General features: G+C 40.9%; 1 protein-coding gene across 1 annotated transcript in view; it reads right to left on the reverse strand.

Moving 5' to 3' along the window:
* Window positions 1-461: 461 nt before the first annotated feature.
* Window positions 462-26,959, reverse strand: part of LOC133656415 (disabled homolog 2-interacting protein-like) — an 87,346-nt gene continuing 60,848 nt past the window's right edge. Inside the window, exons 7-12 of the mRNA XM_062057497.1 lie at window positions 23,669-23,865; window positions 20,204-21,236; window positions 18,406-18,543; window positions 9,266-9,468; window positions 9,115-9,202; window positions 462-6,932 (exon numbers count right to left, since the gene is read on the reverse strand). Of these exons, the coding sequence (XP_061913481.1) occupies window positions 6,765-6,932; window positions 9,115-9,202; window positions 9,266-9,468; window positions 18,406-18,543; window positions 20,204-21,236; window positions 23,669-23,865 (1,827 nt within the window). The 3' untranslated portion in view covers window positions 462-6,764. The remainder of the gene's footprint in view (window positions 6,933-9,114; window positions 9,203-9,265; window positions 9,469-18,405; window positions 18,544-20,203; window positions 21,237-23,668; window positions 23,866-26,959) is intronic.

Raw genomic sequence — 26,959 nt, forward strand, 5'->3', positions numbered from 1 at the left:
AGACACCGACACCTATTTAAGGGCTGTAAAATGTAATTTCAGTTCTTATATGTCTTGTACATGTTAAGAATGGACAATAATAAAGCATCCTGAATCCTGAATAATACCACCTTAATATTACCTGTGCACTTAAGATATGACTTTAAGGTTTTATTACTTACGTATAAAATACTGAACAGTCTAGCTCCATCCTATCTTGCTGTTTATATTGTACCATACGTCCCGAACAGAGATCTGCGTTCTAAGAACTCCCGCTTATTAGTGATTCCCACAGCCCAAAAATAGTCTGTGTTTCTAGTTGGACTCCAGTACTCTGTAACAGTTAGAGATGCTACCTCCGTAGAAGCATTTAAGTCCCGTCTTAAAACTCATTTGTACACCCTAGCCTTTAAATAGACCCCCCTTTTTTTAGAACAGTTGATCTTCCGCTTCTCGTTTCTGCTCTGCCCGCCCTCCAGGTGGTTTCAGATCAGTTTCCACGGATATCATTTTGATGATTACATTTTATGAAAACCGCGAATTGCAAATCTCAGTCAATTTGGGGTTTTCAGGAACTAAGGCATAATCATTAAATTAAGATTAAAGATTAAAGTACCAATGATTGTCACACACACACTAGATGTGAAATTTGTCCTCTGCATTTGTCCCATCCCCTTGGGGAGCAGTGGGCAGCAGCGGCGCCGCGCCCGGGAATCATTTTGGTGATTCAACCCCCAACTCCAACCCTTTGTATCATCAACATTTTAGCAATATTTTAGTTTGCACATAACAAGTTGATCACATAATCCTTTCAAATTTGAAGGTGAATTGCTGACATGAGTGGACTTTTGCACGATATTCAAATATTTGCCGTGTCACCCGTATATATTATGTAGTCACATTACTTCTATACTTACAGTGTTTATGTAAAACCTTAATGGAGTTTTTCTTTTTACAGCGCTTTAGATGGAATCCCATTACCTCTTTGTTTTGTACTATTTAGAACGCACATAAAAGAGATGAGGTGTGTTCTTGTCAGGGTAATGAACGATGAAATGAAAAGTTCAGTTCCCTTTTTAAGGATTTAGGGGAAGGACTGCAAGGGAGGAGCGTTAAGTTGAGGTTTTAGGAGATACCGAGGTACACTAAGGCTGCCTTCCAGTGACCTCGGAAGTTGAAGGTCGGAGCAGGGAATGGCGTCACAGCCGAGTTGTGAGCGTTTCAGTTACAATGTCGGAAATCAAGATGATCCATGAAAATGACTCTTGTCTGAATATAAACAACTTGTGGGAAAATAGGCACTCTCTATGCAGACTTCCGACACGGCGGATGAAGAGGAAACCGACGTAAACGTATACGCCACAGGAAAAAATTGTAGTGGAGACGACAGTAACGTTTCTGTCCAACAAAACATCGTTAATGGCTGATTTAGAGCGACAAAAACTAATCCAAAGTGCTAATAACGGTTATTATTGTTTACATTCAGAGCAGCCATCTTTGAAGCCAACTCCGACCTCGAGGAGCGTTCCAGTTGAAACTTCCCACGAGGAACTCGGACGTTCCGACTTCCCAGTACGGGGTGAGTTTAAGGGTCAGGAGTGTAAGTGATAAGTTCGGGTTTTTTGGGGTAGGATTCAAGACTTTAGGCCCGATCCGAATACTCCCTCTTGCTCCTTAGTCCTTTGTGTTGAAAATACGCCCCAAGAAATTCGTACGAGTCTGGCTACGTCGTCAAACCTTCGCCGTTTGCCGACAGCGACAAATGTTTGTTTACGTTGTTCCGTCTTTGTAACTCCGACCTCGAGGGGCGTTCCAGTTGAAACTTCCCACGAGGAACTCGGACGTTCCGACTTCCCAGTAAGGGGTGAGTTTAAGGGTTGGAGTCTAAGTGATAAGTTCGGGTCTTGGGGTAGGATTCAAGACTTTAGGCCCGATCCGAATACTGCCCCTTGGTACTTTGTGTTGAAAATACGCCCCAAGAAATTCGTACGAGTCTGGCTACGTCGTCAAACCTTCGCCGTTTGCCGACAACGACAAATGTTTGTTTACGTTGTTCCGTCTTTGTAACTCCGACCTAGAGGGGCGTTCCAGTTGAAACTTCCCACGAGGAACTTGGACGTTCCGACTTCCCAGTACGCGGTAAATTTAAGGGTTGTAGTGTAAGTGATAAGTTTGGGTTTTTGGGGTAGGATTCAAGACTTTAGGCCCGATCCAAATACTCCCTCTTGCTCCTTAGTCCTTTGTGTTGAAAATACGCCCCAAGAAATTCGTACGAGTCTGGCTACGTCGTCAAACCTTCGCCGTTTGCCGACAGCGACAAATGTTTGTTTACGTTGTTCCATCTTTGTAACTCCGACCTCGAGGGGCGTTCCAGTTGAAACTTCCCACGAGGATCTCGGATGTTCCGACTTCCCAGTAAGGGGTGAGTTTAAGGGTTGGCGTCTAAGTGATAAGTTCGGGTCTTGGGGTAGGATTCAAGACTTTAGACCCGATCCGAATACTGCCCCTTGGTCCTTTGTGTTGAAAATACGCCCCAAGAAATTCGTACGAGTCTCGCTACGTCGTCAAACCTTCGCCGTTTGCCGACAGCGACAAATGTTTGTTTACGTTGTTCCGTCTTTGTAACTCCGACCTCGAGGGGCGTTCCAGTTGAAACTTCCCACGAGGAACTGGGACGTTCCGACTTCCCAGTACGGGGTGAGTTTAAGGGTTGGGAGTGTAAGTTATAAGTTCGGGTTTTTCAGGTAGGATTCAAGACTTTAGGCCCGATCCGAATCCTCTCCCTTGCCCCTTAGTCCTTTGTGTTGAAAATACGCCCCAAGAAATTTGTACGACTCTCGCTACTTCGTCAAACCTTCGCCGTTTGCCGACGCGACAAATGTTTGTTTACGTTGTTCCGTCTTTGTAACTCCGACCTGGAGGGGCGTTCCAGTTTAAACTTCCCACGAGGAACTCTGACGTTCCGACTTCCCAGTACGGGGTGAGTTTAAGGGTTGGGAGTGTAAGTGATAAGTTCTGGTTTTTGGGGTAGGATTCAAGACATTAGGCCTGATCTGAATACTCTCTCTTGCCCCTTGGTCATTTGTGTTGAAAATACGCCCCAAGAAATTCGTACGAGTCTGGCTACGTCGTCAAACCTTCGCCGTTTGCCGACAGCGACAAATGTTTGTTTACGTTGTTCCGTCTTTGTAACTCCGACCTGGAGGGGCGTTCCAGTTGAAACTTCCCACGAGGATCTCGGACGTTCCGACTTCCCAGTAAGGGGTGAGTTTAAGGGTTGTAGTGTAAGTGATAAGTTTGGGTTTTTGGGGTAGGATTCAAGACTTTAGGCCCGATCCGAATACTCCCTCTTGCTCCTTAGTCCTTTGTGTTGAAAATACGCCGCAAGAAATTCGTACGAGTCTGGCTACGTCGTCAAACCTTCGCCGTTTGCCGACAGCGACAAATGTTTGTTTACGTTGTTCCGTCTTTGTAACTCCGACCTCGAGGGGCGTTCCATTTGAAACTTCCCACGAGGATCTCGGACGTTCCGACTTCCCAGTAAGGGGTGAGTTTAAGGGTTGGAGTCTAAGTGATAAGTTCGGGTCTTGGGGTAGGATTCAAGACTTTAGGCCCGATCCGAATACTGCCCCTTGGTCCTTTGTGTTGAAAATACGCCCCAAGAAATTCGTACGAGTCTCGCTACGTCGTCAAACCTTCGCCGTTTGCCGACAGCGACAAATGTTTGTTTACATTGTTCCGTCTTTGTAACTCCGACCTCGAGGGGCGTTCCAGTTGAAACTTCCCACGAGGAACTCGGACGTTCCGACTTCCCAGTACGGGGTGAGTTTAAGGGTTGGGAGTGTAAGTGATAAGTTCGGGTTTTTTGGGTAGGATTCAAGACTTTAGGCCCGATCCGAATACTCCCTCTTGCTCCTTGGTCCTTTGTGTTGAAAATATGCCCCAAGAAATTCGTACGAGTCTCGCTACGTCGTCAAACCTTCGCTGTTTGCCGACAGCGACAAATGTTTGTTGTTCGTCTTTCTCTTTCACCTGTCTTTATTCAGAAGAAGACTGTTGAGAAGACATTTTCTGCGAAGTAAGCAAATGTTAGCGAATCATCTTACGGTTTGTGAAATGTTATTTTTGAAACATCGACATTCCAACCAAGCTAACCATTTGGTGTTTCTGTAAAAATTACTAACGTGTGTACAATTCTCTGGTCTGCCATGTTTCTCCTGGCACTCGATATGTAGGAAGGTCTGCGAGGTCACTTGGAAGTATTGGGCCTTAGTGTTTGAGGGTAGGTTAGGATTGTATAACCCTGGAGGAAGGTTTCTGCTTCTATAGTCAGGATTAAAGCAAGGTGGTAGAGAAATGTAACCAAAGTTGATTCCTGTCCAGTGTACAACGTGTCCTCTGTAGATCTCAAGCTACTCGCGCAAAAAAAACAACATGACTGAGATTCAACTAAAGAATCGATCCATCAACTGGAATCCGATTCTGAAGGAAGCGGCGCCGATGCTTCCGGTTTACCTTCTCGTCACTACGTCAGTCATCCTTTTTAAAAGGGAACTGCACTTTATCCTATCGTTCACAATCATTATGAGAGACATGATTTTTTTTTCAATGCATTCTAAATATTATATAAACATAAATACAAGTCTGCTAACAGAGGAGCTGATGAAATCTGATAAAAAGCGCCAACAATACTCCATTTACATTATGTGACTTGAAAATTAACCAAGTATTAGGGATATTGTTATTATAAACGCTAACACACTATTTATAACGACGCCGTGATCACGAACGCGTGTTCCGATGTTTACATCATCGAGTGTTCTGCTGTTTCCTCGCTTCCCTGCTCCCTGTAAATGTATTCTAGATCATTACATCAGGCCTCACACCTGGACAGTAGATGGCTGAGAATATAATCCGACAAGTTTGAACTGGCGAGTACGACACGAAAAGCCCTTGTTGCCCCCTGCACCCCGTTTCTTCGTGAAAATTATGAGTAATTTTTCATCTAAAAGGGAATATATCAACATCCCAATGACAGCAGACCTTATACAGTAAGTGATTGATTATATGTGTTGGCTCTCATAAAGTCTGCAGTGAGCAGAAATCAGTGATGAAGAAAAAAAAAAAAAGCAATGTGATGAGTTTTTAAGATTAATGCGCCAAATATGTAAATATTAAATATTATTAATGTGGCTGTTACATTACATATATATTTACATCATGTATATAAAACCTCAATGGAGGTGTTTGGATGTTTTTTAGGAGCTTTATAGGCAGAAATGATATAGTCTATTGTAAGCGGACTTTTGATAAAATGTATTTAATATATAGAATGTAGAGATGTCCGATAATGGCTTTTTTGTCGATATTCCGATATTGTCCAACTCTTAATTACCGATTCCGATATCAACCGATACCGATATATACAGTCGTGGAATTAACACATTATTATGCCTAGTTTTGTTGTGATGCCCCGCTGGATGCATTAAACAATGTAACAAGGTTTTCCAAAATAAATCAACTCAAGTTATGGAAAAAAATGCCAACATGGCACTGCCATATTTATTATTGAAGTCACAAAGTGCATTATTTTTTTTTAACATGCTTCAAAACAGCAGCGTGGAATTTGAGGAGGTTGAGGTGGGCGGGGTCGAGGTAGCGGGGGGTGTATATTGTAGCGTCCCGGAAGAGTTAGTGCTGCAAGGGGTTCTTGGTATTTGTTCTGTTGTGTTTATGTTGTGTTACGGTGCGGATGTTCTCCCGAAATGTGTTTATTCTTGTTTGGTGTGGGTTCACAGCGTGGCGCATATTTGTAACAGTGTTAAAGTTGTTTATACGGTCACCCTCAGTGTGACCTGTATGGCTGTTGACCAAGTATGCATTGCATTCACTTGTGTGTGTGAAAAGCCGTAGATATTATGTGACTGGGCCAGCACGCAAAGGCAGTGCCTTTAAGGTTAATCTCCCTACGTCCGTGTACCACTCCGTACAGCGACGTTTTAAAAAGTCATACATTTTACTTTGTGAAACCGATACAGATAATTTCCGATATCACATTTTAAAGCATTTATCGGCCAATAATATCGGCACTATGATATTATCGGACATCTCTAATAGCATGTGTTAAAAAATTAAAAAAAAAATCAATCTCTCGTCATGTCTCTCAGGATTGTGAATAATAGGCAAAATTCCAAGAAAAAGTGCAGTTCCCCTTTAAGAAGAAAAATACAACTCCTAAAAACAAGTCTGCTCGTATATTTGAAATTATCAAATATAAGTATATATATATATATGTATATATATGTGTGTGTGTATAGTCTAGACACAGAAAGGAAATGCATACATCTATATTCAATATAGCATCATCACATAGATCTCATGTACTTCCATAATAACTTTGTACAAGCTCTATTCTTTACACATCCACAGTATACAATTGTGCCTTTCCCCCCCACTTGACTCTTTGCAAGGAACATCCCAGCTTAAGGCCTTTCATGTACCAATAGCTGTCACAAAGTGCACCACATGGGGGGAGGAGAGGGGGAACTATAAATCTCAGGATTTGTAGTTCCTATTTGGTTGTCTATAAACATCAACTTGAAGAAGGAGCACTGGTTCTCCGGGGTGTGGGCGTGTAGTGGTCGATCCCAGGCGGCTCCAACCGCCGTCACAGCGTCAGCATACGTCCCGATGGAAACTGAATATTTCCTATGTACAAGCTCCGCCCCGCATCCTCGCTGTCCTCTCCGTAAGAACATGTTTTTTTTTTCCTTTCCTTGGAGTCTCTAGCAGTTGCTGCTGTTCCGGAACTCTCCGTTCTCGGTGATCTGCAGTTTGCTGGGGTTGGTGGGGGAGATGCCGTTGCGCGACTGCGTGCTGTAGCGCTCCTTCAGCTGGGTCAGGGCGCTCATCAGGCGGGCGTTGGCGGCGTCCAGCGAGGCGATGCGCTTCTCCTGAGCACAAACACACGTTAGACCGAACACTTTTGTAGGACAGTCATAGCAGCATACCGTATTTCCTTGAATTGGCGCCGGGAATATGGTATTCGCATGCCGCGAATTACAGCCGGGTCAAACTCCTTTCGCAAAATAATTAGCGCATGCTTGGCACTTCCGCCGGGTCAAATATGAGTCATTAAATGACTCCCGCCTCCTGGTGGTTGAGGGCGCTAGTGATCCTTCTTGCGACTGCTGGTACTGCAGAACACCGGTGCAGCAGAAGAAGACAACCAGCAGCAAGAGTGTGCAGCCATTGTTTGCCTGGACTTTTACCATGGAGGATTACATATCTAAAATAAAACAGTTTTCTAAACTGGACTTTTAATCGAAGCAGGAGGTAATACTTAAAAGGAAGATCTCCATCGAGACAGAGAGACTTTTAAAACTGAAGAAAGATAAGGAAGACTTCTATATCGATGCTTTTCTTCAAAAGGAGCTTGCATGGACTCATTTATACCTAAAGGTAAGAGAATAATAACGTTTTTTTTATTAAATGTGCTTTTCATGATAAGGTAAGCGCCGGAGTGAGAAGAGGTTTTAAAATAATTAGCGCATGCTTGGCCATCCCGCAGGCTTCTGGTAAGCGCCGGAGTGACAGGAGGTTTTAAATTAATTAGAGCCCCTGCGGCTATTCAAGGAAATACGGTATTCCACATATGGATGGTTACTAGAGAATTATTATAGTGTTTCCAATGTTAAAAGGATAAAGCCATTGTTTACAAATTTAGTAAATAAATAACCAGAAAATTTATATTTTGTTTGTTTTCTTACTGTACCGAAAATTAACCAAACCGCGACCTCTAAACCGAGGTACGTACCGAACCGAAGTTTTGTGTACCGTTACACCCTTAACAGTACCGTATTTTTCGGAGGATAAGTCGCTCCGGAGTATAAGTCGCACAGGCCGAAAATGCATAATAAAGAAGGTAAAAAACTAGGGATGTCCGACATTATCGGCCGATAAATGCTTTAAAATGTAATATCGGAAATTATCGGTATCGTTTTTTTTTTTTTTTTTAATAAATCAACATAAAAAAACACAACATACACTTACAATTAGTGCACCAACCCAAAGAACCTCCCTCCCCCATTTACACTCATTCACACAAAAGGGTTGTTTCTTTCTGTTATTAATATTCTGGTTCCTACATTATATATCAATATATATCAATACAGTCTGCAAGGGATACAGTCCGTAAGCACACATGATTGTGCGTGCTGCTGGTCCACTAATAGTACTAACCTTTAACAGTTAATTGTACTCAATTTCATTAATTACTAGTTTCTATGTAACTGTTTTTACATTGTTTTACTTTCTTTTTTATACAAGAAAATATTTGTAATTTATTTATTTATTTATTTTTTTTTCAAAAGGACCTTATCTTCACCATACCTGGTTGTCCAAATTAGGCATAATAATGTGTTAATTCCACGACTGTATATATCGGTATCGGTTGATATCGGTAATTAAGAGTTGGACAATATTGGGATATCTGCAAAAAAGCCATTATCGGACATCCCTAAAAATCATATATAAGTCGCACTGGAGTATAAGTCGCATTTTGTGGGGAAATGTATTTGATAAAATCCAACACCAAGAATAGACATTTGAAAGGCAATTTAAAATAAATAAAGAATAGTGAACAACAGGTTGAATAAGTGTACGTTATATGAGGCATAAATAACCAACTGAGAACGTGCCTGGTATGTTAACGTAACATATTATGGTAAGAGTCATTCAAATAACTATAACATATAGAACATGCTATACGTTTACCAAACAATCTGTCACTCCTAATCGCTAAATCCCATGAAATCTTATATGTCTAGTCTCTTACGTGAATGAGCTAAATAATATTATTTGATATTTTACGCTAATGTGTTAATAATTTCACACATAAGTCGCTCCTGAGTATAAGTCGCACCACCGGCCAAACTATGAAAAAAACTGCGATTTATAGTCCGAAAAATACGGTAAGTACTTTATGCATGTTTGGAGGGCTCTAATTATGCTCTTTAAAAATATTCAATTCATTGATGAATGGAAAATGAATAAATGTTTCTACCCAAGGAGGGACGACTACTCCGTTTTCAACCCTTCCTCGATCTTCCGTCTTACCGCGTTGCACCAACTGACCTGTGCGTCGATGATATTCTGCTTGGAGTCCACCACGGCCTGCATGTCCGAGTGGTCTTTCTTCAGCTCCTCCTCCACCGACATCAACCTGAGCAAGACGTGCGGCGTGAGAAGAGCGTGAGGCCGCGAGCGCCTTCTGACGCTTCCCCACCTGCTGATGATCCCTTTCATCTGGAGGTCCTTGTCGTCCTGCTGCCGGCGCAGTCGCTCCTCCGACTCCTCCAGCCTGGCCTGGTACTCCATCAGCACCTTCTGGGCCTGCTCGTCCTGACCTTTGAGACGGGCCTCGTACTCCTCCAGCTTCTGCACCGACGCCCGCAGCTTCTCCTGCAGCAGAGCGATCTCCTGCTGGTACTGGAGCACACACGGGACAAAGTCGCCATCAAGACTCAGCAATCAGGTAGTTCTGGGACTGAGCACGACTTGGCCCACAAAATGTCACTGAAATAGCTCCTGGACTTTTAGATGTCCAGGACGGGGGAGTCCAAAGTGCGGCCACTGGCCCGTGACACATTCTATAGACCAAATGGAAACATTCCGGATTAGAACATTACACAAAAAAACTAGAACATGCAAGTTTAAGAGAAATTGCGTGTGAATGCTGAAAAGTGTAAGCAAAACTTAAACGCTAATGTTAGCATGAATGCGTCAAGTACCAAGTCATATAACTAGGAAGTGTACGCAAGTAAAATTAGCGTGATCAGTTAGCATGTATCAAGTACCAGGGTTTTCAGCTGTAATTTTGGCGAAAAGAGTTACCATGTTATACACCAAACAGTTAACTTGTATCAAGTACCAAGTTGTAAGACTGTGTGGTGTTCGGCTGTAAAATTGGCTAAAAAAAAGTTAAAATGCTAATGTTAGTATGCTAACAGTTAGCATGTATCAAGTACCAAGTTATATGACCTGATCGTCTGTAAAATTGGCTACAAAAAAGTTAAAATGCTAATGTTAGCATGCTAACAGTTAGCATGTATCAAGTACAAAGTTATGAGTCTGAGTTGTTTGTCTGTAAAATTAGCTAAAAAAAAAAAAAAAAAGTTTAAATGTTAATGTTAGCATGTATCGGGTACCAAGTTATGTGACTGAGTTGTTCTGTAAAATTGGCAAAAAAAAAGAAGTTAAAATGCTAATGTTAGCATGATAACAGTTAGCATGTAGCAAGTACAAGTTATATTACTTGTTCGTCTGTAAAATTTGCTAAACAAAGTTAAAATGCTAATGTTAGCATGATAACAGTTAGCATGTAGCAAGTACCAAGTTATATTACTTGTTTGTCTGTAAAATTAGCTAAAGAAAAAAAAAAAGTTTAAATATTAATGTTAGCATGTATCGGGTACCAAGTTATATGACTGAGTTGTTCTGTAAAATTGGCAAAAAAAAGAAGTTAAAATGCTAATGTTAGCATGATAACAGTTAGCATGTAGCAAGTACAAGTTATATTACTTGTTCGTCTGTAAAATTTGCTAAACAAAGTTAAAATGCTAATGTTAGCATGATAACAGTTAGCATGTAGCAAGTACCAAGTTATATTACTTGTTCGTCTGTAAAATTGGCTAAACAAAGTTAAAATGCTAATGTTAGCATGATAACAGTTGGCATGTAGCAAGTGCCAAGTTATATTACTTGTTCGTCTGTAAAATTCGCTAAACAAAGTTAAAATGCTAATGTTAGCATGTAGCAAGTACCAAGTTATATTACTTGTTCGTCTGTAATATTGGCTAAAAAATGCTAATGTAGGCTCGTATCAAGTTATGACTTGTTCATCAGTAAAATTGGCAAAAAAGAGTTAATACGCTAATGTTAGCATGTATCAAGTACAAAGTTATGAGTCTGAGTTGTTTGTCTGCAAAATTAGCTAAACAAAGTTAAAATGCTAATGTTAGCATGTAGCAAGTACCAAGTTATATTACTTGTTTGTATGTAAAATTGGCTAAAAATAGTTAAAATGCTAATGTTGGCTTGTATCAAGTACCAAGTTATGACTTGTTCGTCAGTAAAATTGGCTAAAAAAAAATTGAAATGCCAATGTTAGCATGCTAACAGTTAGCATGTATCAAGTACCAAGTTATATGACTGAGTTGTTCTGTAAAATTGGCAAAAAACAAAGTTAAAATGCATGATAACAGTTAGCATGTAGCAAGTACCAAGTTATATTACTTGTTTGTAAAATTGGCTAAAAAAAAAAAAGTTAAAATGCTAATGTTGACATGTATCAAGTACCAAGTTATATTACTTGTTCGTCTGTAAAATTGGCTAAAAAAAAAAAAGTTTGAATGCTAATGTTAGCATGCTAACAGTTAGCATGTATCAAGTACCAAGTCATATGACTGAGTTGTTGTTCTTTAAAATTGGCTAAAAAAAAAAAAAGTAAAAATACTAATGTTAGCATGATAACAGTTAGCATGTAGCAAGTACCAATATATATTGTTCGCCTGTAAAATTGTCTAAAAAAAAAAAAAGAAGTTAAAATGCTTATGTCAAGTTATGACTTGTTAGTCAGTAAAATTAGCTAAAAAAAAGAAGTTTAAATGATAATGTTAGCATGCTAACAGTTAGCATGTACCAAGTTATATGACTGAGTTGTTCTGTAAAATTGGCAAAAAAAAGAAGTTAAAATGCTAATGTTAGCATGATAACAGTTAGCATGTAGCAAGTACAAGTTATATTACTTGTTTGTCTGTAAAATTGTTTAAAAAAAAGTTAAAATGCTAATGTTGGCTTGTTTTAAGTACCAATATATGACTTGTCCGTCAGTAAAATTGGCAAAAAAAAATTAACACGCTAATGTTAGCATGCTAACAGTTAGCATGTATCAAGTACCAAGTTATATGACTGAGTTGTTCTTCTGTGAAATTGGCTAAAAAAAAAGTTAAAATGCTAATGTTAGCATGATAACAGTTAGCTTGTAGCAAGTACCATGTTATATTACTTGTTCGTCTGTAAAATTGGCTAAAAAAAGTTAAATTGCTGATGTTGGCATGTATCAAGTACCAAGTTATATGACTTGTTCGTCAGTAAAATTGGCACAAAAAAGTTAACGCGCTAATGTTAGCATGCTAACAGTTAGCATGTATCAAGTACAAAGTTATGAGTCTGAGTTGTTTGTCTGTTACAATGCTAATGTGATAGCATGCTAACAGTTAGCATGTATTAAGTACCAAGTTATAAGACCCTGTGGTGTTCGGCTGTAAAACTGGCTAATGTTAGTACGCTAGAATGCTAACAGTTCGCATTTATCAATTACCAAGTTATAAGACTCTGTGATGTTTGTCTGTAAAATTGGCTAAAAAAGCTAAAATGCTCATGTCAGTATGCTAGAATGCTAGCATTAGCATGCAAACAGTTAGCATTTATCAAGTACCAAGTTATATAACTCTGAGGCGTTCAGCTGCAAAATTGGTGAAATAAATTAGCATTAAGAATGCTAACGTTATCATGCTAACAAATACAGAGTTATATAACTGAGGCGTTCAGCTGCAAAATTGTCTTTAGAAGTTAGCATGCTAATGTAAGTAATGCTGCATGAGGCTGAGCCAATCAGTGGCCACGATACTGAACAGCAGGATCTTGGTCTTGTCTAGTGGCCACTACTAGTACTGCAGTATTGCTATTTTTAGTTCTTTGAGACATTGTTATGCTGCATTTAGGACAAAACTAGGTAGAAACATATTTGTAAGTGATGAAAGTAATAAAGTGATGAAGGTGATAAAGGTAATAAAGTGATGAAGGTAATAGGTGTTCTATTCAGAGAGGAGGTGAAAGGTCACTTCTAGTGAGGTTTCCATCTGGGATGAACAATCAAATCCCCTCAAAAATGACAAGTAAAAACTTTAAGATCATCAACATGAATATTTGGTGACAGCACACTTTTGCAGGTTAGAAAGAGCAAAGGTACACACCTTAAAGTCCTCCATCATCCAATCATCTTCACTTGTCACCTGCCCACTGGGACACACCACCTTTAAAGGCCTACTGAAATGAATTTTTTTATATTTAAACGGGGATAGCAGATCCATTCTATGTGTCATACTTGATCATTTCGCGATATTGCCATATTTTTGCTGAAAGGATTTAGTAGAGAACATCGACGATAAAGTTCACAACTTTTGGTCGCTGATAAAAAAAAGCCTTGCCTGTACCGGAAGTAGCGTGACGTCACAGGTTGAAAGGCTCCTCACATTTCCCCATTGTTTACACCAGCAGCGAGAGCGATTCGGACCGAGAAAGCGACGATTACCCCATTAATTTGAGCCAGGATGAAAGATTTGTGGATGAGGAACGTGAGAGTGAAGGACTAGAGTGCAGAGCAGGACGCATCTTTTTTCGCTCTGACCGTAACTTAGGTACAAGCTGGCTCATTGGATTCCACACTCTTCCCTTTTTGTATTGTGGATCACGGATTTGTATTTTAAACCACCTCGGATACTATATCCTCTTGAAAATGAGAGTCGAGCACGCGAAATGGACATTCACAGTGACTTTTATCTCCACTACAATACATCGACGAAGCACTTTAGCTACGGAGCTAACGTGATAGCATCGTGCTTAACTGCAGATAGAAACAAAAGAAATAAACCCCTGACTGGAAGGATAGACAGAAGATCAACAATACTATTAAACCATGGACATGTAACTACACGGTTAATGCTTTCCAGCCTGGGGAAGATTAACAATGCTGTTGCTAATGACGCCATTGAAGCTAACTTAGCAACGGGACCTCACAAGAGCTATGCTAAAAACATTAGATATCCACCTACGCCAGCCAGCCCTCATCTGCTCATCAACACCCGTGCTCACCTGCGTTCCAGCGATTGACGGCTAGCGCGTCTGCTATCCAAGTCAAAGTCCTCCTGGTTGTGTTGCTGCAGCCAGCCGCTAATACACCGATCCCACCTACAGCTTTCTTCTTTGCAGTCTTCATTGTCCATTAAACAAATTGCAAAAGATTCACCAACACAGATGTCCAGAATACTGTGGGATTTTGAGATGAAAACACAGCTTTTTGTATTGGATACAGTGGTGTCCCAATACTTCCGCTTCAACCCTTGACGTCACGCGCATACGTCATCATACATAGACGTTTTCAACTGGAAGTTCCCCAGGAAATTTAAAATTGCACTTTATAAGTTAACCCGGCCGTATTGGCATGTGTTGTAATGTTAAGATTTCATCATTGATATATAAACTATCAGACTGCGTGGTCGGTAGTAGTGGCTTTCAGTAGGCCTTTAAGCTCCGCCCCCTAAAAACTACTGTCTTACGGTCATTTACTTTACCTGTTGATGTGCACCACTTTACGTCAACACATTACTCAGAGGAGGACTACAGGGTCTAATGGACTAAAGAGAGACTATAAGGGGACCAATGGACTAAAAGGGGATGGGGGGACTAATGGACTGAAAAGTGACTAAGGGGGACTAAAAGGGGGCTAAGGGGGGGGGGGGGGGGGGTACTACAGGGGCCTGATGGACTAAAACGTGACTAAAAGGGGACTAAAAAGTGACTAAGGGGGGAACTAATGGACTAAAGGGGGACTAATGGACTGAAAGGTGACTAAGGGGAGACTAATGCACTGAAAAGTGACTAAGGGGGACAAATGGACTAAAAGGGGACTAAGGGGGGGACTACAAGGGAGCTGATGGACTAAAACGTGACTAAAAGGGGACTAATGGACTAAAAGGTGACTAAGGGGAGACTAATGGACTAAAGGACTGAAAAGTGACTAAGGGGGGACTACAAGGGGGCTGATGGACTAAAATGTGACTAAAAGGGCACTAATGGACTAAAGGGGGGGGGACTAATGGACTAAAGAGAGACTAAAAGAGGACCAATAGACTAAAAGGGGACGGGGGAACTAATGGACTAAAAGGTGACTAAGGGGAGACTAATGGACTAAAAGGGGACTAATGGACTAAAAGGTGACTAAGGGGAGACCAATGGACTAAAGGACTGAAAAGTGACTAAGGGGGGACTACAAGGGGGCTGATGGACTAAAATGTGACTAAAAGGGCACTAATGGAATAAAGGGGGGGGACTAATGGACTAAAGAGAGACTAAAAGAGGACCAATAGACTAAAAGGGGACGGGGGAACTAATGGACTAAAAGGTGACTAAGGGGAGACTAATGGACTAAAAGGGGACTAATGGACTAAAAGGTGACTAAGGGGAGACCAAAGGACTAAAGGACTGAAAAGTGACTAAGGGGGACTAATGGACTGAAAGGGGACTACAAGAGGACTACGAGGGGGCTGATGGACTAAATCGTGACTAAAAGAGCACTAATGGACTAAAATGTGACTAAGGAGGGGACTAATGGACTAAAAGGTGACTAAGGGGGGGACTAAAGGACTAAAGAGAGGACTAATGGACTAAAGAGAGAATAAAAGGGGACCGATAGACTAAAAGGGGACTGGGCGGGGGGGACTGAAAAGTGACTAAGGGGGACTAATGGATTAAAAGGGGACTAATGGACTAAAAGGTGACCAAGGAGGGGACTAATGGACTAAAAGGTGACTAAGGGGGGGACTAATGGACTAAAGAGAGACTAAGGGGAGACTAATGGACTAAAGGACTGAAAAGTGACTAAGGGGGACTAATGGACTAAAAGGGGACTACAAGAGGACTAAAAGGGGGCTGATAGACTAAAACGTGACTAAAAGGGGACTAATGGACTAAAAGGTGACTAAGGGGGGGACTAATGGACTAAAGGGTGACTAAAATGGGACTAATGGACTAAAAGGGGACTAAAAGGCAACTGAAGAAAGACTATTGGACTCAAAGCAGACTAAGGGGAGACTAAAAGGGGACTAATGGACAAATAGGGGACTAAAGGCGAATACTGGACTAAAAGGAGATACGATGGGACTAAATGATGACTAAATGGGACTAATGGAGTAAAGGGGGACTAATGAGGGGTCTAAAGAGAGACCAGAGCATAGGTGGACTAAGGGGGAACTTAGGTGGGACTAAATAATGACTAATGACTAACTTTACATTTTCCTGAGGGAACTCTCCTGAAGGAATCAATAAAGTACTATCTATCTATCTATCTATCTATCTATCTATCTATCTATCTATCTATCTATCTATCTATCTATCTATCTATCTATCTATCTATCTATCTATCTATCTATCTATCTATCTATCTATCTATCTATCTAATGGGGGAGCAAAAGGGGCTGATATTGCTGACAAAAAAGCAGACACACAAACAAAATGCACTACACTTAAACACACACACACACACACACACACACGCACACACACACACACACACACACACACACACAAAGTTCCATCTCAGTTTATACCAAATTTCCTCAAATAGTGGCTGAGAGTGGTTGTTTACTCAGCTGCAGAGAGTACCAGGTGTTCTAGCAAGTAATAGAAAGAAGCCTTATTTGTTTCAATGCATTTTCTTAAAAAATAATTTTCCCACAGAAAAACGCTGAAACTACAATAACCATTAGTTAATTACTCATAGTTATAATTCACAATTTTGACATATAAAAAATAAAAATCTTGTATGAAATTGAAACATTTTTACCAGGGAATTGTCCATTTATTTGAATGTGAATTTCCTAGCAATTTTGGAATTTCGTGTAAAACAGGAATTTTTGAAACTATAGATAATAGGAATTTGAAAAATGTTGACGTAGTAACAGTTTGCCCAAAGACACAACAGCAGTGACTAGGAATGGCGGAAGCGGGGATCGAACCTGGAACCCTCGAATTGCTGGCACGGCCACTCTACCAACCGAGCGATACCGCCCCATAGTACATAATGCATAGTAAATACCGTATTTCCTTGAATAGCCGCAGGGGCGCTAATTAATTTAAAACCTCTTCTCACTCCTGCGGTTACCAAAACCATGCGGAATGAGCAAGCATGCTCTAATTATTTTAAAACCTCTTCTCACTCCGGCGCATACCTTATCATTAAAAACACATTTAATAAAAAAAACGTTATTATGATCTTACCTTTACTTGTAGATGGGTCCATGTGCAGCTGCTTCTGATCAAAGGCAGTCTTTCTCATCTTTCTTCAATTTTAAAAGTCTCTGGAGATATTCCTTTAATTATTACCTCCTGCTTCGATTGAAAGTCCAGTTTATAAAACGGTTTTATTTTAGATATGTAATCCTCCATGTTAAAAGTGCAAGCAAACAATTGCTGCATGCTTGCTGCTTGTTGTCTTCTTCTGCAGTACCTGTCTCCTGCAGTACTGGTAGTCGCAAGAAGGACCACTAGCGCCCTCTACCACCTGGAGGCGGGAGTCATTTAATGACTCATATTTGACCCGGCGGAAGTGCCAAGCATGCGCTAATTATTTTGCGAAACGAGTTTGACCCGGCTGTAATTCTAGGCAGGCGAATACTATATTCCCGGCGCCAATTCAAGGAAATACGGTAATAATAAATACTCTATTTTTCGGACTATGAGGCGCACTTAAAATCCTTTCATTTTCTCAAAACTCGACAGTGCGCCTCATGTATGGAATAATTCTGGTTTTCAGAGTGTGCGCCCTGAGATCGGTAGGTCGTGAGTTCAAACCCCGGCCGAGTCATACCAAAAACTATACAAATGGGACCCATTACCTCCCTGCTAAGGGTTGGAATTGGAGGTTAAATCGCCAAAATGATTCCCGAGCGCGGCCACCGCTGCTGCTCACTGCTCCCCTCACCTCCCAGGGGTTGGAACAAGTGGATGGGTCAAATGCAGAGAGTAATTTCACCACACTCAGCATGTGTGTGTGTGTGACTATAATTGGTACTTTAACTTCACCGACCTCAAAGCTATTTTATTTGGTACATGGTGACCAGTAGATGGCAGTCACACATTAGAGATATGTGTGGACTGCAAGAGGACTCAAGTAAATACCAAAATGTTGTATGTTCCATTGAAAATATAGAACATTACACACGGCGCTCAAAAATATATAACATTTTTTTTAGATAAAGAATAATAACATGACCCCTTTAATGTGCCTTTTGTATGAAAATAGACCTGACTAGATGGGCGGTGCGCCTTATAGTCCGGTGCCCCCTATGGTCCGGAAAATACGGTAGATGTATTTTTCTGTTGTGGAATTGCATGAGGACAGTTACTTGTCACAATGAGTAAATAAACCGCTATTTGAGGAAATGTTGCAAGCGTGAGAGGAATATGTCCATCTTCAGTACGTTCATTCATGGTGAGAGAGCGGCGTGCTGGAAAAAGTAGCGATGAGGGAGGGGTTTGGGGTGTGGGCGGGGGTGGGTTAGGGGTGGGGGAGGGGGCTTAGGTTACCTTCTGCACATGTGTCACATCTCCTCTGAGTCTCAGTGAGTGCTGCTCCATCCCCTCATGGTCTAAATACTGCATATTCATATTCAATAGCCAGGCTGCTGTGCGGTCCAGTGCAATGGGGTTCACTGGGGAAGGGGCCTAGTGGGAACCAGCACACACACACACACACACGCAACACACACACACACACACACACGCACACACATGAGCGGGAGGCACATGGGGGAGGCGAGGGCTTGGCAAACAACAACAGAAAGAAGCTGGAAAATGAACATGTGGACACATGCAGGTGAGATGTCAAAGCCGGAGTTTCTAAGTGGGGCGGTCCGTGGACCGGAGGCGCTTAAATGACGAGGCGACGTCTCACTCTGATGCCAGTTGCACGGGCGCTCGCTGTATATGACAACAGTGATTTAACCACAGGCCTGTGAAAGATTCTGGCCAGACCTGAGCATGAAGGTATGAGGGCTCCTTCATCCCGTAACCAAGGGCGACCATTGACCACTGTTAGGATGGGTTGATAGGCAACACTAAATGGTCCCTAGTGTGTGAATGTTGTTTTGTCTATCTGTGTTGGCCCTGTGATGAGGTGGCGACTTGTCCAGGGTGCATACTCGCCAACCCTCCCTCAACACCTCACCTGGTTATTGACTCCAACCCAGAATATTACACTGCCCACACCTATGCTCCTTCAAATGCTGTGCTACTGGCTGCAAAGCATTGCACTTTCAAATACAACAATGAGTAGAGAGGAGTGTTATGTGTGTATATGTGTAAATAAATGAACACTGAAATTCAAGTATTTATTTTATTTATATGTATATATACAGTATATATAATAAAATACATATATATATATATATATATATATATATATATATATATATATATATATATATATATATATATATATATATATATATATATATATATATAGCTAGAATTCACTGAAAGTCAAGTATTTATCTTTTATATATATATATATATATATATATATATATATATATATATATATATATATATATATATATATATATATATATATATATATATATATATATATATATATATATATATGTGTGGGAAAAAATCACAAGACTATTTCATCTCTACAGGCCTGTTTCATGAGGGGTTTCCTCAATCCTCAGGAGATTTTAAAATCTCCTGAGGATTGAGGAAACCCCTCATGAAACAGGCCTGTAGAGATGAAATAGTCTTGTGATTTTTTCCCACACATACATATTACGCTCTACCACGGTATCGAGCACTATTTTTTGGATAATCTAATTAAGACATATATATATATATATATATATATATATATATATATATATATATATATATATATATATATATATATATATATATAAAAGAAATACTTGAATTTCAGTGAATTCTAGCTTTAAATATGCTCCTCCCCCCTTAGCCCCGCCCCCGAATTTGGAGGTCTCAGTTGGCAAGTATGCCCGGGTGTACCCCGCCTTCCGCCTGAATGCAGCTGAGATAGGCTCCAGCACCCCCCGCAACCCCAAAAGGGACAAGTTGTAGAAAATGTATGGATGGATGGAGTACTTTAAAAGTGTTGTACACTAACGCACGCACGCACGCTCGCTTGCACGCACGCACGCACGCACGCACGCACGCACGCACACACACACACACACACACACACACACACGCACACACACACACGTCAAGCCAGCTGTTCCACCTCCCAGCGAGGTCTGCTTCCTGTCACCTTGTGTGCACACGCGGGCGTGAACAGGACCGCTTAATAAGCCGCTCAGTCCGCACTAACGCCGCAAAGCGACCCTGCATGCAAATGACGTGCACGCGAGCAGCGCAGAGGCCCCGCCCACACGGCTCCTCTGGAAAGAAATAACCTGTGCTGCTGTTTAACGTGGATTTCCTCCTCGCTGTTGCCGGGCAGCCCTGATTGGTCGGACTTTTGGCTAAGCGCAGCGCCCATACCTGTTTGTGCTGAGCCCGCTGCTTGGTCTCGGGACTGTCGCCTTTGGACGACGACGACTGCTGCCGCAACCGAGCGCCGCCGACGGGCCAGTCCGGGGACGAGGTCATCATGCCGCCGGAGCCCGGCCTGGGGTAGGCGCCGCCGAGCAGGTTGGGAGGCGTGCGACCCCCGCGTGACGCTCTGCGGGGGAGGCTGGTCTATCCTCCGCTGGGGGCCGGCGCTGTTCTGCCGGGGCACGGCGGGCTGGTGCTGCGCCTCGGTGAGGGAGAGCTGCCGGCGGGTGAACTCGCCCGAGCGCCGGGTGTACTCGTCGCTGCTACTCCCGCCGCCGTGGTTCAAGAAGGAGTGCTTCCCGTCCTCGTTGTTGCTATGGGAACTGACCGAGCTGTGGCACTCCGAGCCGGAGTCGGTCATCCCCCGCGGGGACACGGGCAGGCAGGTGGCCATCTGGTAGACCGGGTTCTGGAAGGACAGGGGTGCCAGAAGCTGGGCAGGTCGACCAGGGGCGCCGTCCGTGTTCGGGGTGGTCGCCGCCGTCAGACCGGACCTCCTCATGGTCGGACCGCCCGGGATAACGCACTGAGGGACCCTGGCGGAGGGCCAGCCTCCCACAGAGGCCGGGACCTCAGCCAGGGTGTCGGGGCTGCCGGGACCTGGACCGCCTTCCATACTGCGCGGGTCTTGCAGGTCCACCATGGACAGACTCTTGCTCCCGTTGGCCACGCCCACATCCGGCTCATTGGTCTCCGAGTAGCTTGAGCTGCGCGCCGGCGAAGGCTGGATGCCTGAGGTCCTCGTCACAAAAAATAAGTCTTTGTTTTCTGGGGTGGGAGACGGCAGCCGGGTGAAGTCCACCAACCTGAGAGGAAGACAGGAAGTACTGAATATTAACTGAAGAACGTAGAAACGAGGGATGGGTACCGAATCCCGCTGGTCCTACAGATGTTCCTGCAATGTTTCCATACCTGGGGTTGCACTTTGGCGCTTAGCCATCACTCCAGCAGCACTGAGAGCGGACTCAGTGATGTTGCAAATTTCAATGCCGACAAAGTACTGTCAATTACAGACTATTTCCTATGCTTTGAACCCCGCGGCTTGTAAAACGTTGCGGGTAATTTATGGATTTTTCTTCGCCGACGGCCATAATGCAAATATTTTTTTTTTAAATAAACAAAGCAAATACGCTGAAAAGGTGCGTTATTGTTTGTGCTATGACGCCATCTTTTGGATGACTTCGCTCACTGCATGTGCTGCAGTGCTTTTCTGTTTAGCGCTTAGGTCTTTTTTGTCGTCCATGACGTTTCCACTCGTATTCATTCTTCATCCATCACTCCAAACAACGTTTGTAAGTTTTACAGTATAACTAAAACAATTCGTACTTACTAAACCGTCCCATGTGTGATGTCTGTAGGAGTGTTTTCATGCATATTTGTACGTGCTATCTTAATGTAATCAAGCTAGCGTCGTTAGCAGCATTAGCTAATATGCTAACACATTTACGGGTATCTGTGTTAGTCTTCTTTTTGTATTGTTTCAATTTCACAAATTCCTCAGTAAATTCGCCAAAATGTCACCGTGGAGTCATTGAGTCTGTTTAACGACGACTTCTGTTTTGTTTGATCAGCCGTTTTACTGCTGTGTTACACACACCGTTTGGAAACAATTAAGGTATGTAAATAAACATTTACAAAATCTTTCTTTAAATAGCTGATTTGCAACGGCTGATATACCCGGTGCGCTCTACATTGTGGAAAATACGGATATTTATTTTAAAAAAACACTCCAAAGTAAGTTAAGTAAGGCTCCACTTTTCTAAAAAAAAATGTGCTAGCTTGATGCTAACATAAACTGGCTTTGCTATTGACTTGCTACCAGAGTTGCCAACCGTCCCTTGAAAAACAGAATAATTTAGAAACAAAAGTACGTGTTCCATATTTTTGTCCCATATTTGTATTATTTTATTATTGTTATGTTGTATTCATGTTCCCGGGTTGGTGTGTCCTTTAAAGTTAAAGGGAAAAAGTTCAATAGTGATGTCACCCGCCAGTCTGGACACGGTAGCCAACGCGCACTCGGCAGATTCAGGGAGTCGGCAAACCCAACAATGCTACTGATTAGCATGAGCAATTTTACATGGCAATTTCAACCATTTTTACCATGAATTGATTAACGTGGACCCCGACTTAAACAAGTTGAAAAACGTATTTGGGTGTTGCCATTTAGTGGTCAATTGTACTGACTATGTACTATATTGTGCAATCTACTAATAAAAGTTTCAATCAATCAATCAATCAATACCTTCAAATTTGCTAATGGAAACAACCACCAAGATGCGCGGCACGATCAAACAGCTGGCGTACAATCAACACAATACTTAGAGTATTAACACTTTTTAGGGAGCAACTGACTAGCCAACACCCCATGAGTCATCTATCAACTCGGACTTTAATGGCATACTTGCAAATGAAACTGAGAAATGCGATAATAAAAACAAGGACAGCTGTTATCATAATCTGCTAATTTTTAGATTTTGCATTAAAAAAATGAGATTTTGTTATCAAAACCAAATAGTTTTGCCAAAAGTGTCAGAATAATTGTATCTAAGTTATCACAAAACTTGGTGTTGAAATGAGTTCCCGGCGAGAAGACAAAAGCTGTCTTTGAACCTACCAAAAAGAAGGCTTGTAAAACTCCACTGTGTAGAATTGGGAAGCAACATGAAGGTGTCGGTTTCTTTCACGTATTGTAATCAACAGAAAGATATTGTTTTGACCCAAGAACTACAAAGCGGAGAGAAAGCAGGATCTGCCTAAGTTCCAGACACCTCTTCTTTGAACTCTTTTACGACCTTTTGAACTGTTGTAATCAAAGGCGACGGCCGTTTACGACCCCTGTCCCTTAGAAACCGCTGTCGCCATGCAATCAGGGAAAGTCCAAATAAAAGAGGAGGCGTACAATCTTCCGCCAGAGCGTGGAACACTGTGCAAGGGTACAGATGTACAGGTTTCTCCTCACTGAGCCAAATTGAATTCTGTCTCCGTTTGATTCTTTGCTTCTTGTCTTGTTTAATAGATGTCATCAGTGTTTGAACCTGACAAAAAGTACCGTAAATTGTTCTTGTTGAGTACCAGTATCGATTCCCAGGTACCGGGTACCCATCCCTAGATGTGGTTTTTCTCCCGCTAACAAATATATACACTGTAAGACCATGGCTACCTTTACATAATCTTGCAGATTCTTCCCGCTACGCAAAACAAGACTTCTGAAATGTAAAATCGTAATTGTGTTCACCCCGTGAGGTCGTTGTCGATGACCATCTTCTGCAGCCCGCTGGAGATGCTGCAGCTGGCCTCGGCGGGGGGCGACGAGCCCCCTTGCTCCGGCGGCTGCCCGGCCGCGGTCTGGACGGCGGCGGCGGCGGGGTTGGTCAGCGCCGTGGTCACCTCTCGCAGGATCCTCGGTAGAGGTCCCAGCTTGGAGGTGGAACTCTTAAAGCACAAAAGTTCATGCGCGGTTTTCAGTGCCCGTGTTCTTACCAAGTCAAGATCTCCTGAATTATTGAAGGACATGGAAGACTTGATCTAATGATTACCAGTTTCCCATCTGCTAGCGGGGCCAATGCCCAAAAATCCATTATTGTGTTGCACGCTGTTTATGTGATGCAATCATGAATTATTGATTGCGTCACCGTAAACATCCTGATGTATTCCTGGCATCGTTCTAGCTCCTCCTGACTTACGGACAATCCCGTTTCATCATCTCTGCCTCCGACAGAAATGTCAACATTCGGATTGTTGTACCCAACGCGGATTTAGGGATTGGCTGTAGGGGAACATGCTTCAAAAAGTTGTGCACTACAAAACGTGTTCATTGATCCTGACTGCCTCATTTTGATTAGGAAAAAAATATGCAGAAATTGTTTTTGATATACAGTATGTTGCTGATCAATCTGAATGTATTAATTTAAACATGTTATTTTACAGTATTAAATGGCTCAAGTCGGTCAAAAAATAGTTTAAATAAGGTGTGTTTTTTTTAAAAAAAACTTTAAATTTGACTAAAAACAGTGCTAACAAACTTAAACATAAATGATGAAAAATGTAATTACATTTTTTTATGTATAACTTGCTTTAAAAATCATAAATAAAGGTGACAAGCAGATATTTAGCTGTTTTTATCTCACAAAAATAGTTTTGCCATACAATATATAATAATAGAATTGGCATGATCAGATAATATTAAAGTTTAAAATATGCATTTTTTTTCCTGCCAAAATTTAAAGAACAATTGCATTTAGTAAAAAAATGTTTTAAATTAATATTTTATTGAAACCCATTTTTTGAGTTTGACACCTGTGTCGTAGAACCTAGGTTATCTCTTTCCGTAGTTAGCTTTTGTGGCTAACATGGTAGCACGTCGATGTGTTACTACGCTACAAAAAGAGTTCCTCAGTGTTGGCTCTTACAATAACAATGTTAATACAGCTTGGTTGTTTTACAGGTTACGGAACGTAAATGAAGTATTGTTGACAGTTTTTAAACGCATTTTTAAAGTGATTTAGAGGCAGAATCGATTAGCTGCATTTTTAGCCACCAAGAACGAGCCAATTTTTACATGTAAGAAAGCGAAAAACAACAACCTTTTGTCTTCTTGTTTCTGTGCACTACTAAACTTATTATTATTTAAAAAATGTATTTCCCAGTATATAATGGCTCAAGTCAGTCAAAAAATAGTTGAATTATTATTATTTTTTTATTTCAGGCAAATTGATGCTCTTTAAATCTTACTAAAAACAATATTAACAAACTTAAACATAAATGATAAATGACAAACTCAAACCTGTTATGTGTTGTCGCAGTAATGGCTGCTTTCAGAGGGACGCTTTTTTAAAATTAATTTACATTATGCATGCGGGTAATAACCTTGATTATTACATTTTTTTATGTATAACTTGCTTTAAAATTATGAATAAAGGTGACAAGCAGATATTTAACTATTTGTTTTTAAAAATAGTTTTGCAATACAATATATAATAATATAATTGGCATGATCAGATAATATTAAAGTTTCAAATATGCATTTTTTTTCTCGTCAAAATTGAAAGAACAAATGCATTTGTCATTTTCGCGTGCCACATAAAATGATGTAGCGGGCCAGAACTGGCCCCCGGGCCTTGAATTTGACACCTGTGTCGTAGAAGTTAGCTTATCTCTTTCCGTAGTTAGCTTTTATGGCTAATATTGTAGCATGCCGATGTGTTACTACGCTAGAAAAAGAGTTCCTCAGTGTTAGCTCTTACAATAACAATGTTAATACAGCTTGATTATTATACAGGTTACGGAACGTAAATGAAGTATTGTTGACAGTTTTTAAATGCATTTTTAAAGTGATTAAGAGGCAGAATTGATTAGCTGCATTTTTAGCCACCTCAAACAAGCCAATTTTTACTTGTTAGAAAGCGAACAAAATCAAACGTTTGTCTTCTTGTCTCTGTGCACTACAAAACGTGCTCATTGTAGTCATTAATCCTGACTTACTCATTTTGATTAAGAAAAAAACCAGCAGAAATTGTTATTGATATATTGTGCTCCTGAGTTCAAGATCAATCTGAATGTATTATTATTTTAAAAATGTTATTTTCCAGTATTAAATGGCTCAAGACGGTTAAAAAAATAGTTTAAATAAGGTTTGAATTTTTTAAAACTTTAAATCTTACTAACAACAATGCTAACAAACTTAAACAAGAATGATGAATGACAAACTCAAACGTATTTTGTGTTGTCGCAGAAGCTCGCTTATCTCTTTCTGTAGTTAGCTTTTACGGCTAATATCGTAGCACGCCGATGTGTTCGTACACTAGAAAAAGAGTTCCTACAACTTGGTTATTATACAAGTTATGGAACGTAAATGAAGTATTGTTGACTGTTACTGAATGCATTTTAAAGTAATTTAGAGTTAGAATTGATTAGCTGCATTTTTAGCCACCTCGAACGAGACGATTTTTACATGTTAGAAAGCGGGAAAAAAATATTTTGTCTTCTTGTCTCTGTGCTTATTGTAGTCATTAATCCTGACTTCCTCATTTTGATTAAGAAAAATATCAGCAGAAATAGTTTTTTATATATTGTGCTCCTGAGTTCATGTTGCTGATCAATCTGGATGTATTGTTATTTTAAAAATGTTATTTTCCAGTATTTAATGGCTCAAGTCAGTCAAAAAATAGTTGAATTTTTTTCAAATTGATGCTCTTTAAAACTTACTAAAAACAATATTGACAAACTGAACATGACAAACTCAAACCGGTTTTGTGTTGTCACAGTAATGGCTGCTTTCAGAGGGACGCTTTTTTAAAATGTATTTCACATTATGCATGCGGGTAATAGCCTGTGATTAATCACGATTAATCGAAATGCATATGCATTTGATTATTACATTTTTTTATGTATAACTTGCTTTAAAATCATAAATAAAGGTGACTAGCAGATATTTATCTATTTGTTTTTATCTCACAAAAATAGTTTTGCAATACAATATATAATAATAGAATTGGCATGATCAGATAATATTAAAGTTTAAAATAGG

This window comes from Entelurus aequoreus, linkage group LG08, assembly GCF_033978785.1.
Source record: "Entelurus aequoreus isolate RoL-2023_Sb linkage group LG08, RoL_Eaeq_v1.1, whole genome shotgun sequence".
Lineage (NCBI taxonomy): Eukaryota > Metazoa > Chordata > Actinopteri > Syngnathiformes > Syngnathidae > Entelurus > Entelurus aequoreus.